Source organism: Mastomys coucha, unplaced genomic scaffold, assembly GCF_008632895.1.
Source record: "Mastomys coucha isolate ucsf_1 unplaced genomic scaffold, UCSF_Mcou_1 pScaffold14, whole genome shotgun sequence".
NCBI lineage: Eukaryota > Metazoa > Chordata > Mammalia > Rodentia > Muridae > Mastomys > Mastomys coucha.
In genome coordinates, this window is record NW_022196896.1 from 22,108,701 (window position 1) to 22,127,657 (window position 18,957).

The 18,957-nt window shown below is 40.4% G+C and overlaps 1 protein-coding gene across 4 annotated transcripts in view; it reads left to right on the plus strand.

Annotated features, from left to right (window-relative positions):
- The window catches only part of Lrrc69 (leucine rich repeat containing 69), a 120,005-nt gene that overhangs the window by 5,753 nt on the left and 95,295 nt on the right, over positions 1-18,957 (plus strand). For all 4 annotated transcript variants that reach the window (XR_004117749.1, XM_031366564.1, XM_031366563.1 and 1 more), the window contains exons 2-4: positions 12,069-12,195; positions 13,465-13,537; positions 17,580-17,775. Coding sequence is in view for 3 of the 4 variants with exons in the window: in XM_031366564.1 (XP_031222424.1) it covers positions 12,069-12,195; positions 13,465-13,537; positions 17,580-17,775 (396 nt within the window). In the remaining variant the exon portion in view is untranslated. The remainder of the gene's footprint in view (positions 1-12,068; positions 12,196-13,464; positions 13,538-17,579; positions 17,776-18,957) is intronic.

Genomic DNA, 18,957 nt, shown 5'->3' on the forward strand with positions numbered 1-18,957 from the left:
AAGTTATGTTTTTTTTGTTTTTGTTTTTTTTTTTGCAAGGTTGTAATTGTAGTAGAAATTTCTGTTTAATTAAGCATACATGTACTGTATAATCTCTTAGTAAAGATTTTGAATTGAACTTTCTTGGCCTAAGCATGTCTATAAAAACATGCTGAGCAGTATTAATTAGCTGGGAAATGAAAACCAAATCCAAAGTAAGATGTCAGTTACATATGCTAGGATGACCATAGTTCAGTGAAATGTGACAAGTGTTGGTGAGGGTGTGAAGGATTGTATGTTTATGGGTCTTTGTATACAACGTATAGTCATTGTGCAGAACACTGTAGAGCTTCCTCAAAAAAACCTAAAAAACCCAAACACCTTAAATTAGCTTATGACGCAACAGTCCTACTCTGGGTGTATACACAGAAGGAATAGTATGAATGATGAGAAGAAACATCGGTACCACATTTCCTTGTGTAGAATTATTCATGGCATCCAAGACACAGAAGCATCTGCAACTTCTGTCAATGTATGAATAAGGAAAAGGTGTATCTCTGTGTTTACAATGAAATGTCATTCAGCTTAGAAAGGAAGGAGTCTTGCTACCTTGACAACACATGAACTCTGCAGACATACTAACTGCAATGAGTGCACATTGAAGGGTATGTTGCCTAATATCAGTCAGGTGCTATGTAATTCTAGCACTTGGGGACTATAGAAGCAGGAGGGTCTGGGTTCAAAGTCATTCTCTGAAACACCCAGTTCTAAGCCTGGGCTATAAGAGACCTCATTTCAAATATGGGTGAATGGGCTGAGACAGACAGACAGACACAGAAGATAAAACAACAATATCCTTTCTAAAACCATCTGATACCCCCACTCATGTGTTATATAAATTACTATTTATGATACCAGAAAAATTCAACTCATGGAAACATGGAATGGTAGTTACATGGGTTTGTGGCAGGGGAGAGATGATAGGGAATAAATCAAGGGGTACAAATTTGTTATGTAGTAACAACAAGTTCAAGACATTGAATATGCAGTAGTGTGACTACAGTTTGTATTATATACTTGTAACTTTCTAAGAGCAGTTCTAATGCCATTCTTAGCAGATAGGGCAGTGCTGCGGGCCAGTCAATCTGGGCCTCCCTCAACCTGTGGGAGAAACAGGGTCCTAGTCAGGTCGACAAGGCGTAGGCGAAAAAATAATGGCAGAGACGACATATGGAAGTACAGGATCTGAATGTATTTCTTAAAAATGGCATCAGACTTTTGCAGTCATTACAAAAGAGAAATGAGAAATCTGCCAGCTCAGCAGTTGAGGTACATATGAGGCCACCTGAAACACTGGGTCTAAAGCAGCCACCTCTTCTGGACGGGTTCTGTACCTCTCCCCGCCCCCAAGCTCTCTGGGCCCAAGGGGTAAGAGGGGGAGGCTGTGGACTGCATGAGGCTCGAAGCTTGAATCTGAATGAATGAATATAAGTCTAAGTCCTAGTCCATCTAAGTTCGTGCACGAAGTGAAAACCAGGCTTATATAATATACAGAAAACAAGGCGAATGACAAAAGTCACGTAGGCAGGTGACAGTCACATCCAGGTCAGTAAAATCAAGTGATGGTTATATCAAGGTAGGTAAGATCAAGTATCCAGGTGTGAAGTGGTTCCCTCCCCACTCTCTGGTATGTAAAACAGTTCTGTCTTCTGTGGGACTGCCCTGAGAATTCTATGTTAACAGTAAGCAATGGTGCCTCACCTCTGTTGCTAACTCTGAGGACATCCTCTCTGATAAGGCAGCTTCCTTGTGAGAAATTCCAAGTTAACGACAGCTTGGTAATAAATTAGGATATATTGGAACATTGTGCTGGCCAGGGAACGATGCCCTTTTTTAGCCATTTATGAATCATTTCTTGGGGTACCTTTATGCCTGAATAAGAAGGCGTGCTGATGATTGGAAAGACTAATCTGGAACACGTCTGAGTTAGGAGATGCCAAAGACTAACTGAATACCCAGGAGGCACAAACTCCCTTTGAAGTCATAACGATCAGGCTTTTACCCCTGATATTGCAGACTTTACTGGAGTAGATGAGTGGGTGTGGCGGGGGGGGGGAGAGGAGAGAGAGAAGAGAGACTATACATCCTTGATAGAGACCATCTAGCCATTCTAGCCAGTACTTAGTTCTAATGGATTGGTGTCCCAGTGTCTTATAAAAAAGAGGCTGTGGCAGGGCAGTGGTGGTGCACACCTTTAATCCCAGCACCTGGGAGGCAGAAGCAGGTGGACTTCTGAGTTCGAGGCCAACCTGATCTACAGTACAGAGTGAGTTCCAGGACAGCTAGTGCTATACAGGAAACTCTGTCTTGAAAAACAAAAGCAAAACAAATAAACAAACAAAAACAAACGAAGAGGCTGAGATTATAGAAATATGTGAAAAGATGAGTTAGAGTTATAAATTATTAAGACAACACATAAGTTTAAAATCTGAAAGTAATTGTAGCTGTCAACATGTGTATATGTATTTATTAATCCCCTGCTTTCTTTTAATGATTTATATTTTATATATATAAATATATATATTTATATAAATATAAATATATATATACACATACACACACACACACACACACACACACACACACACACACACACATATATATATATATATATATATATATATATATATATATATATACATACTAACTGTCACTGTCCTCAAACATGCCATAAGAGGGCATCAGATCCCATTACAGATGGCTGTGAGCTACCATATGGTTGCTGGGAATTAAACCCAGGACTTCTGGAAGAGCAGTCAGTGCTCTTAACTGCTGAGCCATCTCTCCAGCCCCCATCTCCTGTTGCTTTTTAGGGATGGTGCATTGTCTTCTCAGTGTGAACAGCTACAGCTAATGGTAAATAGTTGCTCTCATCACCAAGCATATTAGTGTACTGTCTGTAGTCCTTAAAACCACTTCAAGAAGAATAATAGACATCATTATTTCCATTTTAAGAAGAAATAGAAGTTCAGAAATTTGAGTGACTTTCGTTAGATCATATAGTAGACAGTATTCACAATCTGCACTTTGCATACTACATTATAGTAAAAGCTGTTCACAAATAGAACAAAATTTCCAGATGAGAGTTTTACATTCAATATAAGAAAATTGTATACCCTGTGCACGTGTGTGCAATGTATGTGTAATGTGAATATGTTTGATTGTTTTGAGCAATAGCAATTAAACAGTGTAGTATAGGACAGACCATATAGTAAAGTCATTTATTTCATCACAAATCATAGCATGGACCTCAGATTCCCTTCTCTACAAAGCCTGGGCTATGATTGGACCACAGTAGACAGGGCTCAAGACTGCCAGCCATGCTGTTTGGCATAAATTACATTCTATTGAAATGCTAGCCATTGGTATTTCCACTAATCACTTAGTGGGTTTTTTCTTAAGTTCCATGTCCTTTTTAGTTCTGTGTTTACAAAAAAATGTTGTTACAGATTGTTTCAGCAGTAGACACTGGGCTGCTGACCTCGTATCCATTATAAAGAGGAAATGGGCACATTTACTTGAAGTCTAGCCACAAGTAGGGTTTAAAAAATATGTGGGTAATTTAGTGAAGTGAATCAAATTTAGGGAGGGGAGAGAGATGTTGGCAAGTGAATAAAATTTAGGGAAGGGAAGAGATGGTGGCAAGTGAATCAAATTTATGGAAGGGGAGAAAGATGGCAAGTGAATCAAATTTAGGGAGGGGAAGAGAGATGGTGGCAAGTGAATCAAACTTAGGGAGGGGAAGAGAGATGGTGGCAAGTGAATCAAATTTAGGGAAGGGGAGAGATAGTGGCAAGTGAGTCAAATTTATGGAAGGGGAGAGAGATGGTGGCAAGTGAATCAAATTTAGGGAAGGGGAGAGAGATGGTGGCAAATGCACCAAGGACTGAAAAGGCTGCATGCAAGTTGGAAAAGTAGGATTTTTTTTTTTTATAATTGGAAAAGTTCATTTAATTACTAAGAAATATCTCTAGATAAGAAGCCAGAAACAATTTTTTTTTCTTACTGGTATTCCCAATTTCATGTTGCTTCAATGTAAAATGTTAAGTGAATCCCTTACTGGAATACAGTTTGGATTGACACTCAAAGTCCTTGCCTGTGTTCTCTGATACGCCTCACCTCACGGTAGCCTTCTTACTGCCTTGTCTTATTTTACCTTCCTATGCTCTACTAGAAAAACTCACATTATCCAGATTTTGGGATATTTTGGGAGATGGCTCAGATAGTAAAGTTCTCCCTGTACAACAAAAAATATAACATAATAAAATATAAAGATAAAACAAGAAACTTATCAACTGTCACCTGCACTCCATTTTTTGGCCCACAACTCTGCTTGCTTTCCCAGAGGCTTGCTGGCACCAGGGACAACCAGACGGGAGCCTAGTATAACTATCATCAGAGAGGCTTCACCCAGAAACTGATGGAAACTGATGCAGAGAACCACGGCCAAACATTAAGCAGAGCCTGAGGACTCCTGTGGAAGACTGGGAGGAAGTGTTGAAGGAGCCACAGGGGTCAAAGACACCACAAGAAAATCTACAAAACAACTAACCTGGGCCCATAGGGGCACACAGAGACTGAACTGCCAACCAGAGGGCATGCCTGGGACCAGCCCTCTGCACATATGTAACAGTTGTGTAGCTGGGTCTCCACGTGGGACTAGACTCCTAAAGTGGGAGCAGAGGCTGTCTCTGACTATATTGCCTGCCTCTGGATCCCTTTCTCCTTACTGGGTTGCCTTGTCTAACTTCAACAGAAGGAGATAGACTAGTTCTGTAACTGGATATGCCTAGACAGGTTGATGTACATGAGAAGGAGAAGAGTATGAGGAGTGGGTGGGAGAGGGAGGGAAGAGGTGGAGATTGGAGGAGATGAGGGAAGAGGAGGTTGAATCGGGATATAAACTAACTTATAAAATAGCTTATTAATAACATATAAAACAGTGACAACAAAAATAATCCCAAACTGAAAATACACACCAAAGTTAGACAAGACAAAAAAGCCCAAGAGAAGGCACAGGAATCTGAGACCCACTTGTTTTCACATTCAGGAGTCCTATAAAAACACTAAACTGGAAAGTTGTAATATAAGCAGGAGGAAAGTTGTAATATAAGAGGACCTGGTGCAGACCCTCGCATGCCCTGGGCTGCCTCTGTCTCTGTGAGTTCATATTTGCTCGTATTGACGTAGAGGGCTTGCCTTCCTGATGCCTCTGGCTCTTCCACTTTCTGCCTCCTCTTCATGGGATTCCCTGAGCTCTGAGGAGAGGGATTTGGTGGAGACATCCCATTTAGGCCTGAGTGTCTCAAGATCGGTCCGTCTGTCTGTCTCTTTTCCCTCCCCCCTCTCTCCATAATATCTGGCTGTGTCTCTATATTTGGAAACAGGATTTGATGGGCAAAAAATGTCATGGATTGACTGTTCAAGTAGTTTAGACATAATTGAGTAGGATTAGGAAAAGGGATTTAAATAATGTAACAGCACATTTGTTATAAATTCCTGAGCAATCTGAGAGGCAGGCAGTAACTAAGGACTAACCGGGTAACTAAGTATTGACAGGGTGACTAGAATGGAGTATGGGACTTGCACCTATGAGGAACTTTAATGCTAAGATTTGGATTACTGATAACAGTTCTAGGTGACCCTGAAGTTTTGCCACCACAGGATTATCATAGTGGTAGGTATATTGTCAAAACTAGCGGAGGGAGAGCTGATCCACTTTTTTCATGGGTATCACCAAGTTTTAGAATTTGGTCTAAGCATGATCCAGTGGAGATGTCTTAGGAGCCAAAACCAACAAGATGCAGTTTTTACAGGGATAAATGTAAATTCCTCCGTTTAGGTTAAGAGAGGAACTTGTTGCACAAGCTCAGGATGTGGGTTATATGCTTGACAGATAATGTAGATTTGTTATTGTTATTCTTGGCCTGAGTTGGGGGGGGAGGTACAAGGGGACTTATGCACAAATAATGTGTCTCATTTAAGTTAAAAAAGAAAACAAAAACCATGTCCTTGTAGTTAAGGGAAAGATGGATCAAATTCGGGGAGCATGATAACAATTTTTCAAACATTTTAAGTATTATGTAAGTGGAGTGGGAATAAAACTGTTGTTTCTGGGTGCTGTGGGAAGAACTGGGTAAGAGGTACAGAGGGATCTATCTTAATGATAATTCCAGATGAGCCAGGAAGACGGCTCAGGAAGTGAAGGTGCTTGCTACCATTGCCAAGGACAAATGACATCTAGACTGCGTGAGTGAGAGCGCACTCATCTGCCCAGGACTTTGTGCACCATCTCTAGCATCTGTGCTTCACACTGAACTAATTGTCTGGTCACCCTATGCTCCGTGATTCCAGTGAGGAGCATTCACAGCAATTGATTATAAAGTGACCAGTGTTGTCAAGGGGTCTGGAAACTATGTCCTAAGAAAAAAAGAATGGTTAAGGGAATGACAGATCAAATTCAGGGAGTTGTGATGATATTTCTTCAAAAAAATTTAAGTATTATGTAAGAGGAGTGGGAATAGAAGTGTTGTTTCTGGGTGCCATGGGAAGAACTGGTAAGAGGTACAAGGGCTATCAGTAGCTTAACCCTAAAGAATAACCATTAAGACAGTGAGGTGGCTCAGGGAGTGAAGGTGCTTGCCACCAGGCCTCACAGCCCAGGTTTGGTCCCTGGGATCTATGGAGAGAAGCAGAGAAGTGAATTCAGAAAGTTGTCCTCTGACTTTCACAATGACTCTGTGGCATGTGCACCCTCCCCCACTTAATGTAATACAAAACAAAAGCATTATCTATTGCATATTGTGTTCATCGTGAAGGAATGAAATGTTCACTTGGGCTTATAGGAGAGTAGGTTTACCCACGCTCTTTTTAATTGTTGGATGAACTAATTTCTCCATAATGTGCTATGAAAAATATAAAAGTATTGTTGTCACTTGGGGTTTGGCACCAGATCAGACTACTGAGAGTACCAATAGAACTTTTTTGGGAGTTAGTTATTGAAGTAATGCAAGCCTAAGAACTTAAAATCATCCGTTGTGTGCTTAAAATGCCTTCTTTAGGAACCATAGGTAATCATGGCGTGTTATTGACCCCCTTGATAGGATCAGCCTTGTCAAGGAACCCCTAAATTATCACCTCAAACAACCCTTTTACAAAGAGACCTACCCCAGTGACCCCAGTCCAGCTCCTAATTTCCTGAGCATCTCATTTCCCTGGTTTCTTCATATTTAGCACTTAATACTAACAGAAATAAAAATTTTAACTTGTCTGTCTTACCTCCCAACACTAGATTATGCGAGTTCTTAAGTACCTTATTCATGGCAACTCTGGTAGCATTCAAGAGAGTGAGGAATCCAAGTAATGCAGAGAATGAAGTGACCAATACAAATGAACAGATACAAGTGGACTGGTGCACCTTCTAGGTGGGGAGGCATTTCTCAACCATCAGTCAATCCTTGCCTCAGTTTTGGAATTTTCTATATAATTTCAGTAACGTATGCTGAAACTTAGCATATTTGCATGATGACACAGGATGGTACTTGTTGTCATGTCTGGCATTGAGGAGATGGTTGCAAGTTTAAAAGCAACTAAAGACTTCATTTTGGGCAGGCATGGTGGCTCACACTTGTAGTCTTCTAGATGTGGGAAGCAGAGACAGTAGGATTGTAATGAGAACAGCCTGGTCTAGTTTTTATAGGTCAGCCTGGGCTACAGAAGCCCAGCAAGTGCCTTTATTCAGAACCATTATCATTGGCCTTTGTTTCTTGTAATAAGGAAAGTGTCTTAAAAGTCATTGTCCTTGCTCCTTTGCTTGCTCCATAGCTCACTCCTACAGACTTCTGCCCCAGTCTTCCCTGCTCCTTTGCTCACTCCACAGCTCACTCCTGCAGACTTCTGCCCCAGTCCTCCCTGTTCCACTCCTGGCTATCACAGTCATTATTGACTTTTGTGTTGCTAAATGCAGGGATTATTACTATGCTTTGAACTTGGTTCTCCTTCCCCTGGGTTTTGGCTCACACTTTCCTTCCTTAGAAGAGTTTTCCTTTTCCTTCCCATTCTGTGGCACTGTATATTTGGAAAGCTTTAGACACAGGCTTCTGGAATTTACTGAGATGGTTCTCTTGGGGCAGCATACATATGGGAGGAAATGGGCCTGCCAAGGCAGGGAAGAGCCCAGGCTGCTTGCTGTGTGTGGTGACACCGAATAGCACTAGTAATAGAAAACTAACTCAGCTGCAGATTCTGTGTTAAATCTTTCCCCTCAGATTGCTAGGTAAATACATTTTAACTCTTCTTTCAGAATAGATGGTCTTAAGGTGGCACATATACTTTCAATTGGATAATTTAATTCTCAGGCGAAGATCTATTTGGAGACAGATGCCTTACTCTGAATACTTAGGATATGAAATTTCATTGCAGTGTACAAAAATGTATGAACAAGTGTGTGGTAAGTTAAAGATTAAAAGTTGAGGGCTGGAGAGATGATTCAGAAGTTAAGAACACAGACTGCTCTCTCAGAGGACCCAGATTCAATCCCCTACTCACTTGGAGATCCACAACCATCTCCAACCTCAATCCTAGGAGATCCAACACATGTCTGTATATCTGTGCAGGCAAAATACCCATATGCATACAAATAATTAAAAAATATAAGAAATTAAAATTATTTTTCTTTTATTGAAAACATTTTTTATATAGCATTTTCTGATTCCAGTTCCCCCTCCCTCCTCTTCCATCCAGATCCACCCTCCTTCTGTTTCTCATTAGAAAACAGACAGACATCTAAGGAATAATAATAGAATAAAGTATAATAGAATAAGAAAATCAAATGATATTTTTAAAGTTCATAGTTTATTATAAAAGAAATTTTATTGTAAAAACTCTATGGCCACTTCTATATTTATTTGCACCATTAAAAGAAAGTGAAGGAAGTAACCATCAGAGTGGAGAGATAGATCACTAGTAAAAACTTCTTCACTATGTCATTCAAAAGGTGTATAAGAAACATTCGGTGGCATATGTAAATTGTAAATTGTCTAAATTTTTCTTTTGTTAGAAAAAATTGACCAATTCCTAGACATGTAAGACCTACCAAATTAATCTAAGGAAAATAAATGAATCCACAACAGACTGGCCTGGAACTCACTATGTAGAACAGGCTGGCCTCAAACTCACAGTGATTACTGGTCTCTGCCTCCCAAGTGTTGGGGTTATGGGAGGTACACAGTCATTCTTGGCTAGTGCTTGAAATCAGAGCAATAAAACAAGAGAAGAGAAAGAAATAAAAAAATACAAACAGAAAAGGAAGAAGTCAATGTATTCTTATTTGTATAACATGCTTCCATACATAAATATCCTTAGTGGCCGAGTCCACCAAAAACCTCTTACACTCTGATAAATATGTACAGTGCAGGAAGCAATTGGCAGGGAAGAGGTAGCTTAATAGTAAAATATTCTTTACTAAGTACATCAGACATGGGTAATGTCTAAAGTGTATAAAGAACTGTAAAGTCAAACACTAAAGCACAAAATTCAACCAATAAATGACTCATGAACCAAATAGACACTTCTCAAAAGAATAAACACAAATGGATGATAAATATTTGAAAAGTCTTCAAAAAGTATGGAAATTAAAGTTGTTTTGGAAGTTCAACTTACCTCACTCTGAATGGCTATCACTAAGAAAACAAATAAGACCAAGTGCTACCAAAGATGTTATGGGGGTGGGGGTGGGCGAGCATGTGGGAGATACTGATTCACTACTGGGAGTATAAAATGGTATAGTCATTATGGAAATGCATATAGAGTGTGTTAAAGGTAAAAACAAATAACATGTGTCTCAACTATGTTACTACTTGATAAATGCCTGCAAGATTGTAAATGAACACAGCACAGAGGAATTGCACACTTATGGTGATTGCTGTATTACTGACAATACTGAAAAAATGCAGCTACCCTGAATGTCATCAACTGATGAATAGATAAAGCAAATGCGTTACCAAGAAAACGCCCATAGATTCAACTAACCAGGGTTCATAGCGGTTCACGGAGACAGCTGACAATCAGGGAATCTGTGTGAGTCTGACTTAGGTCCCTTACATATATATATTGCATACATATTGTGGTTGTGTAGTTTTTGTGGACCACGAAGAAGTGGGAGTGGAGGCTGTCTCTGACTCTTTTGTCTGCCTTTAGAACACTGTTTCTTTGTGTTGCCTCCTCCAGTCTTCATATGAAGGGATGTGCCTACTATGACTGCAACATGATATGCCATGTTCAGTTGGCATTCCTGGGAGGTCTGCCCTTTTCTGAAGGGAAAGGAGGAGGAATGGATCTGGGCAAGAGGGGAGATGGGAGTTGGGGGAAAGTAGAGGGAGGCCTAGGAGGAGGGGAGGGAGGGAGAAACTGTGGTTGGGATGTACTATATGAGAGAAAAATAAATTAAAAAACATACATGCTATATACACAATGAGCTTTTATTTTATGTTCATGACATTTTCAGAAACCTGAGTGAAACTAGAGATCATTAAGTGAAATGAGCCAGCCTAAGTGACAAATATCACCTTTTAGTTCTCATATGCAGAGTCTAGGTTTCAGTGTGTGTGTGTGTGTGAGAGAGAGAGAGAGGGAGGGAGAGAGAGAGAGAAAGAGTGAGGCGGGGAGAGATCAAGTTGTAAGGAGGGAAGAGCTGAGGTTGGGGAACCAGTAACAAAATACATGTGTATGTGGGCAGGGCTTCCCAGGAGTGGGAACTGGGGAGAGGGGGGGCTTCACTGACACAGGGGCCTGCAGAGAAGATAAGGGGTAGTTGAGGGGAGGGAGGGAGTCAGACAGGATAGTCAGGATAGTCAGGGGAATCTTACAGCTCTCTGACTAGCATTCAGGTGCTTATTTATACAAATTTCACAGAACAAAGGCAGACTGATGATTATCCAGGTTGTACAGATGTGTTTGATTTCTTATTACATGTCTAGGGTTACAAGTTTAGTTACAATTAGAAAATATAAACAACAGATTTTATTCTTATTGTCAGTCCTACAACTCCAATTTAAAGAATCCAAAGATTGTCTCCTCCAAAGCAAACACATTTGTTATATGACAGCCTGCTTTTAGTCTGACAGTGTTTGAAGTTTTAGAGCACTCCACACAAACAATATCTGAACTAGTCTTTTTATGAATAGCAACTACGAATACACAACTTCTTTTACTATACATTTCATTATCTATGCTATAAAGTAGGAAAAGTTTATTTTAGTTAATCTATCTTATTGACTGAGTTTTATTCCTCTGGGAGTGTACCCTGTATCACTCTCTACCTTTCAACTACATTTTCACAGAGCTCTAAGCCTGTAATAAAAAGAGGCCTTGCATCTGTAACCTACACTCTTGTCCAGTCAGTTTGTCAGTTGTCTCTGTTTACCCTGTACCAATTCCACTGTTTGAGTTTGGTCATGGACAGATACCCCAAGAAGGTCCCTGGAGTAATGGCCTCATCTCGTTGTGTGCTTACCTGCATTTACTTATTTCCAGGGCACAAGGAAGACTTTCAAATGCAGAAAGACAATGCAGAAAGCCCCCAAGAGTGCAACACACAGAGATCAAAACCCAAAAGTGAGAGACAGAAGGACAGCAGTTGTAGCATTCGGCTTAGCCTTGCTGAAATGATGTCATTCAGCCATGCTGGCTGCATGACTCTCACCATTTCCAGTGGATGTAGCTACACCATGCACATAATATAGAAGCAGAAGGGAGAATATGTACTGGAGTTGGAGACGGCAAGGGAGGGATAGAGAAGAAATGGGAGGGCTGTGGGAAGGAGGGAGAATGAGAACTGATTAATAAGACATATGTGCATGAAAATGCCATAATGGAACACATTACATTATATGCTAGCTTAATAAAATGGATAGGAATAATATCTCTGTTTTCTTAGGTTATATAGATGTCAGCAAAGGGTCTTAACTGAATGCTTTTCCCATTTGGAGATAGATAATGTACAGATACCTTATATTTCTATATGTTTACAGTTGACGATATTAAATCTGGGAAACAACCTTCTACAAGAAGTTCCTGAAGAGATAAAATACCTGACCTCCCTCAAAAATCTTCATTTATTTAGAAACAGGATTTGCACAATTGCTCCTGAAGTCTTTGGTAAGTTAGTTATGGACTATAACACTGTGTTTAACCTGTAGTATCTAGTAATGTGACAAAAAATAAAAAGGAATTTTATTGTGCTGAAATTAAGGAATTTCTGAAATGACACTTAAAGGTTTTTTTCATCTATTTTATTTTATTTTGGTTTTTCAAGACATGTTTTTCTGTGTAGTAGTCCTGGCAGTCCTGGAACTTGCTTTGTAGACCAGAATGGCCTTGAGCTCACAAACGTACATCTGCCTCTGCCTCCTGACAGTTGTGATTAAGGGCACGTGATTAGCATTTCTAATGAAAAAAAAAAACACTATGAGAATTTCACATATGAATATAATGTGCTTTGATCAAATATATCATCCACACCCTCTTGTTCAACTCTCTGTGTACTATAATCACATCCCCATTGAGCAGAGCAGATTCAGCAAGATCACAAAACTGTTCCAAAGCTAAGTCATCCATAAGCTTTCTTTCTTTAGAATTGTGATAGACTAAAATAGTTTAATTTTTTTCTGAAAAAAAAAATCATATGAGATGAGACAAAACAGACCTACAGGCTATGTAGTTTGTGAATAAACTGCCTTTGTTCTGTTGGCCTCTTTAATATTTTGATTTGGATGCCATAATTTTCAGGCTGTAGCAGTGGGAAAAAAAAGCAGCCTTTGTCTATTTCAAATAAAGATTAAGCCAAAACCAGGTTCCTTCCTAAATTGCAACAGTTTCCAGGAGCTGTTTGCACAGTGGTAGCCCTGAACGCCAAAGCTTAGGAGTGTCATGACTTAGTGGAGGATGCGCAGTGGTAGCCCTGGATGCCGAAGCTTAGGAGTGTCGTGATTTAGTGGAGGATGCGCAGTGGTAGCCCTGGATGCCGAAGCTTAGGAGTGTCATGACTTAGTGGAAGAATCTTGACTGAGAACTTGCCCGTGTCTGTGCTGGAGAAGCTTCAAAGGAAGGAAACCAATCACAGGAAATAAAGGCTCTGCAGCAGGACTGAGGCAGAGAGGCTCAGAGTGTAGAAACTTTGATGAGGAAAAAGTGAATACCATTTCTGGCTCTGCTTTCTAGTTCGTGCCCAGCCTGGCTCTCTTCTTTGTACTTAGCATTGTAACTATGTGACACGTTTCCTCTTTTTGCCTTGACTAGTTTACTAGAGTTTCTGTCTTCAGCAGAACCTTGGCCAAGGCAAGCATCTACAAGGAATTCAAAGGTGTATAGAAAGACTAAAACTTATTTCCTACCAGATGGCTAAAGTGACAAATTATTTTCTAACAGATGGCCTGCGTTGCTTGATTCTGCTTAATCTGAATAACAACAATATTACGAGTCTTCCTCAAGAAATTGGCAGGTAATTTTGATTTATAGTGAGGCTTGGCTAAATATTACATTTTTCTCCTTGCCCAAACTTTGTCCCATTCATCTGATGGTTTTAGGCCTAGCATCAAGCAGTTAGGGTGGTTATAGATAACAGAAGTGTGAAGCAAGCTACTGATATTTTTTTCACTTTCGTGTGTATCATATATGCTCGTGTGTAGAGGTGTATGGTATGTGGAGAGACCACAGAGTGACGTTAGGATGACTTCCTCAGTCACTTCCCACTTTATTTATTGAGACAGTCTCTCACTAGACCTGGAGCTCATACTTTGGGCTTGTCTGGGTAGCAGCAAGTCCCAGGGATCTGCCTATCTCTGACCCCTAGCTCTGGGTTTACAGACACATTACGATGCCAGGCTAGAGGAGGTCACATCCAGGTCCTCCTTGCTGGACAAACATTTGACCAACAAAGCCTTCTGTCAAACACCAGGTTTAAGTGGATGATTCCTCAACTACTTGAGAGGAATGAGAAACAGCAGGGAATGTAAGAGTAAAAGCTGGGGTTTGAAACATATGGTCCTCAATCTGATGCTGTTGATATGCTAGCTCAGGGGTTCTTGGAGCTTGCTCAGCCAGATTGGGGACATTAAATTTTACTTCACTAGTGTCATAAACCATTTTGAGCTGTATGGGAAAAGGTCATATAAAAGCAAAGGATTTAAATTACGATGTCATTTTCATTAAATAAAAAACGGCACATTTTATTATCATTAGCCACAACCAAAATATGTTGTTTTCCCTTACCCTGCACATCTGTGCAGACAGGCTATCATTAGAGTGTTTTTCTGGAGCCGGCTGACGGCCTTGTCCTTCTGAGGCAGTACACAGTCTTTGAGCTGTTTGTCTGACAGATGGAGAGAACTCGGGTCTTTTTGGGGGAGTCTTTATTGCCTATTGAACAGAAACATATGAGTTACAAAGAGAATGTGAAACTGTGAGCAGTCCTCAACATAGAGCCATTCGGAGATCCTACTCTGTATCAACTCACATGTCTATACTTCCTTCCAAATACTTTGACAGGGAAATACTTTTATAGTACTTTAAGTGGAAGAAATAAAAATAAGATGCACTCTAATTTCTCTGGACGAGAAAAACTAAGGATAATTAAAACACCAGTAGTTGCTTGCTTGCTTTTGATTTAGCTTGGTTTTGACTTAGCAGTCAATTACTTTATGAACTGATAATGATACAGTGAACAGAAAAAGACCTGCTGAAGAGATGTGGTGAATCAGGTTCAGGCTGTATCTTTGTGTCACTAGCCGCAGAGCAGTTAACTGCCCTAGATCTTGCTCCCTTCACCTTTTAATGGGAGAATTTTGAATAGCTGAACTTCAAACCACTTGTAGTGATGGTATGATTTTCCAGTTTGAGAAGCTGTCTGTGTTTGAAGTGGAGTGTACACTGCTTAAGGAAGCATATAGGTGTAAGAGGATATACAAGAAGATGAAAGGCCAGCTTTCATTAGGAAAGTAAGCCCCCATTGTTTTTATAGCTAGCTCTAGGCTGTCCATATTCTGACCAGGCCATAGATAACAAGCTAATTGTCCATCTCCTATCCTGGAGAAGTTTCATTTATTTTCAACGTTTTAATTTTTATTTTTAAAGTATGTGTACACTTGTATATGGTAGTGTGTTTGGAGACCACAGTCCACCATTTGGGATGTATGTATGTCTGTGTGTGGATGTGTGCATAAGAGCCACAGGTCCTTGAGGAAGCCTGTAAACAAAATGAGGTTGTGTGAAGCTGGAGTCATAGGAAGTTGTGAAGTGCCTGATGTGGATACTGAGAACCATATTTGGGTCATCAGTAAGAGCAGTATGTGAGCAGTGCGGAGTCATCTCTGTAGCTCCACTATATGAGATCTCTTTATCTTCCCTTAATGGCTAAGGGTTAAACCTTGATGGTTTCCATCTTTACAGTGATGAAAAAGAGTGAGAATGGTATTTATTCGGTGGTTTTGTCGTTGGTGATTGAGTAAGTTCCCGGGATCTGGCTAGGTGGCTAAGTAGTTAAGATTATATTTGCTGTTCATGCAGAAGACCTGGGTTCCTACTTCAGTATCCATATCCAGGAGTCAAACTACCTGTAACTTCAGTCCAGGTGATTTGTCTTCTTTTAGCCTCTGTGGGTGCTGCAGTGCATAAGCATGCAGTCAAGATGTGTGTGTGTGTGCGCGCACACACAATAAAAATGAATAAATTTTCAGAAATAGAAATGAGAAAAAAAGCTAAGAGTTCTCAATAAGATTTTCATTGTCATTATTGTGAGTTGCTTTTTTATTCTAGCTGTTTTATGTTCTTCACATGCATTCCTTTCTAGAGATGAAAGACTGAGTATTTTGGGTGTGAATTTCGGGAAAAGCACTAGGCCCGTGTAGCATCCTCCTCTTCTCCTTTCAGAAATTGAGCAGATGTGTCAGCAGGAAAGGCTATGAATCTTAAGTTATTTTGAGCTTCCCAGCTCATGGGCTTGGGGTCTGTATAAGCACTGTGAGTGGCAGTCCACAGCTGCACAGAGGACAGTAGAAGCTTCCTGCAGACAGACTCTCTGAAACAGAAAGTGGGAGAGAGGAAAGTATCAAAGACTCACCCCTTCTCATCTGTAACCCAGTGAAGCTGCTTTGTGAGGTTATCTGTCAGCCCTCTACAGAAGAAACAGATCAAGGAGAAGCTGCAAAGGCAGAGCTCTTCTTGCATCTGTCTGAAAGACGGCTGGCTCTTTCTGTATTCTTGCAAAAAGGGTGGTAGACTCCTAATTCACCTGTTCTCCTGACTCACTCAAACACTTGACATATATATTTACAGTAAGCTCTGAGCTCATTATAGAGTTTGGATGAAGAAAAATAGAAGAGAAAAAGAAAGCCAACTCCCTATGTTAACACAACGTGCTCAACTGACAAAAGGCTTATGACTGGATATTGATGAAAATGCTCCATGTCTTTCGCTATTGCCATTACTTTTCTTTTCATAATTTTTAAACGATTGTTTCTGAAGTTTACATCATGCATCCCAATCCCACTCATTTCCCAGCACTTCCATATCCCCCCTACACCCTTGTAACCTACCCCCTCCCAGAAAAAAACAAAAACAAAAACAAAAATCTCATCTTGTAATCAGCAGTGTCTCACACATATACCCCTTTCCTTGCAAATGTTCTTTGCAAAGAGACATTGGTCTGGTGCAAGGCCTCTGGCTTCTGCTACACTATAAATACTGAATCCTCACTGGGACTCCTCTAAGATATCCTGTTGTTGCCTTGTGTCTCGGAGAGCCTGTAGCTTTGGAACAGCAGGATGGGCCCTTTCCACTGCTTCAGCAGTTCATAGGAGGGGTAGATGTTGGGGTGGGCCAAATGAAAGTCCTAGATCTGGGCCTTGGTAGTAGCTGAGCTGGTCAGCCCTTCAGCTCTCCTGGCCTGTGCCACCATGGCCTACTCATCAGTACTGCCCCGGGTAGCTCACTCAAGTGCTGCAGTTGTGAGGTACTATACTTTTTTCCAGCTCTGTCCTTATATTTGTTTATAGCACATAGAGTTATGTATATGTTTATGTCCTCCTTTGTCCTCTGACTTCATCTCTCATATGGCCAACGTGTGTGTATAAGGAATGAATATAGAATCCTTTTTCTCTTTTTCCATTTATTTGTTGTTTGTCGTTATTTGAGACAGAGTCTTGCCATGTAGCCTTGGCTGGCCTAGAATCCACTATGTAGACCAGGCTGGCTTTGAACTAACCACTTGCTTCTGCCTCTCCAGTATTGGGATTATAGGCATGTACCATTATACCTGGAAGAATTCTCTTATGCTTAAATCTAGATAATTTATGGCTTTCTGATTATAAATTATTTTTAAAAACTAAGTTTCAGTAAAGACCTTTTATGCTTCAAAGAGTCTCAGTAGTTTCAGACACTTAACTTGGTAAGATTCAGAGGGCCTCCACTACAACGTGGCGCTTTAATAATGGCCTTTCCTTGACTGATGACTTTGAGTCACATGCTTTTCTTGTTTCTTGTTTTAGGTTAAAGAGTCTGACCTACTTAAGCCTCAACCATAACAAACTCACTGTGATTCCCAAAGAACTTTTTTCCCTTGTGCATCTTTCTGAACTGCATCTTAACTACAATCAGATCGTGTGCATCCCTGTAGAGATAAAGTTCTTACAGAATCTACAGCAGCTCCTTCTGGTCAGAAACAACATTGAAGAGTTGCCAGAGGTAAAGAAAAAAGGGCCATTGTTTTGTTTCCATTGCTGTTGGAGAAGAATTTGTTCAACATATTGGGAGGTAGCCTATATCATTGTTCATTTCAGCCTGCATTATAAACGACAATGCATTTCAAAGTTCATTTGTTTTGGTAAACAAAAAGATGTGAATCACTTTCTAACACATTATGAACTATGTGTCTATATATGTGTATGAATGCATATTTTCTGTCTATATTTTGTGTCAGACTCCCTATGGACTCTAATTTGATTTTTCTGTTCCTGGGGATAGAAAAAGAGCCCTTTGAGTACAAGATAGACTTGGGTCTTCTGGTGTATAGCCTTAACATAAAACGTTCACTGCTTTTGTGATAGTTGAAGTCTAAGAGTAACCACTCTGGATTTGAGTATGTGGATGGGTAAGCAGAAGGTGAACAGAGGCAGCACGAGGCAGCTTTGGGGTTTGTACAGAAAGCTTCTCTTAAAACGAGTTTGCTTTTGTGAAGCAGATCCAGGAGATGGCGGTGGATATTGAGACCCTTATACTTAGGAAATACATTTGAATAATCTGCTCAAATACAGATGGCTATTCCTTGCCACCGGAGAGGTAAAGCTGCTAGGTCTCTGAGCTGGTCACATTGGTATCAGCATTTCAAAGTCTGACAAAGAACGCCAGAATTCACAGAAGAAGGCACACAATGAGGAACTGGAGGCAGAATGGCAGCATATAGGCTAATGTGTCATTTGCTTCCCAAAGCAGTCTACTAAGAGCATTAGTCTGGCACAGTCCCCTGGGGCTTTATGTGGTCCAAGAAGCTCGTGAATGCAATGATTCATAACCTTAGTGTGAGGGGATAGGAAGTGTCAGTATCTTGAAGATTGGTTCCTCATGAATGAAATTGTCACCCTTTTTAAAGAGATCCAGAATTAAGCATGCTAGTATAATCCTACAATTCCAACATGCAAGATCCAAAAAATGCTGAAGCATCCTTAGTTACATGACAAGATTGAGACTGGCCTGGTAGTGTACATGAGACCCTGTCTTAAACAAGTAGCCCAAATGAAAACCAAGCTAAGCCAAAGCAAATCAAACCAAAACAGAACAAAGCACCTTAGGAGGGTTCAGAGGGACAAAGCTTTTTCCATCATGTGATGTATCACAAGAGGTTGGCAGTTTCTAACCCAGAAGAGGACA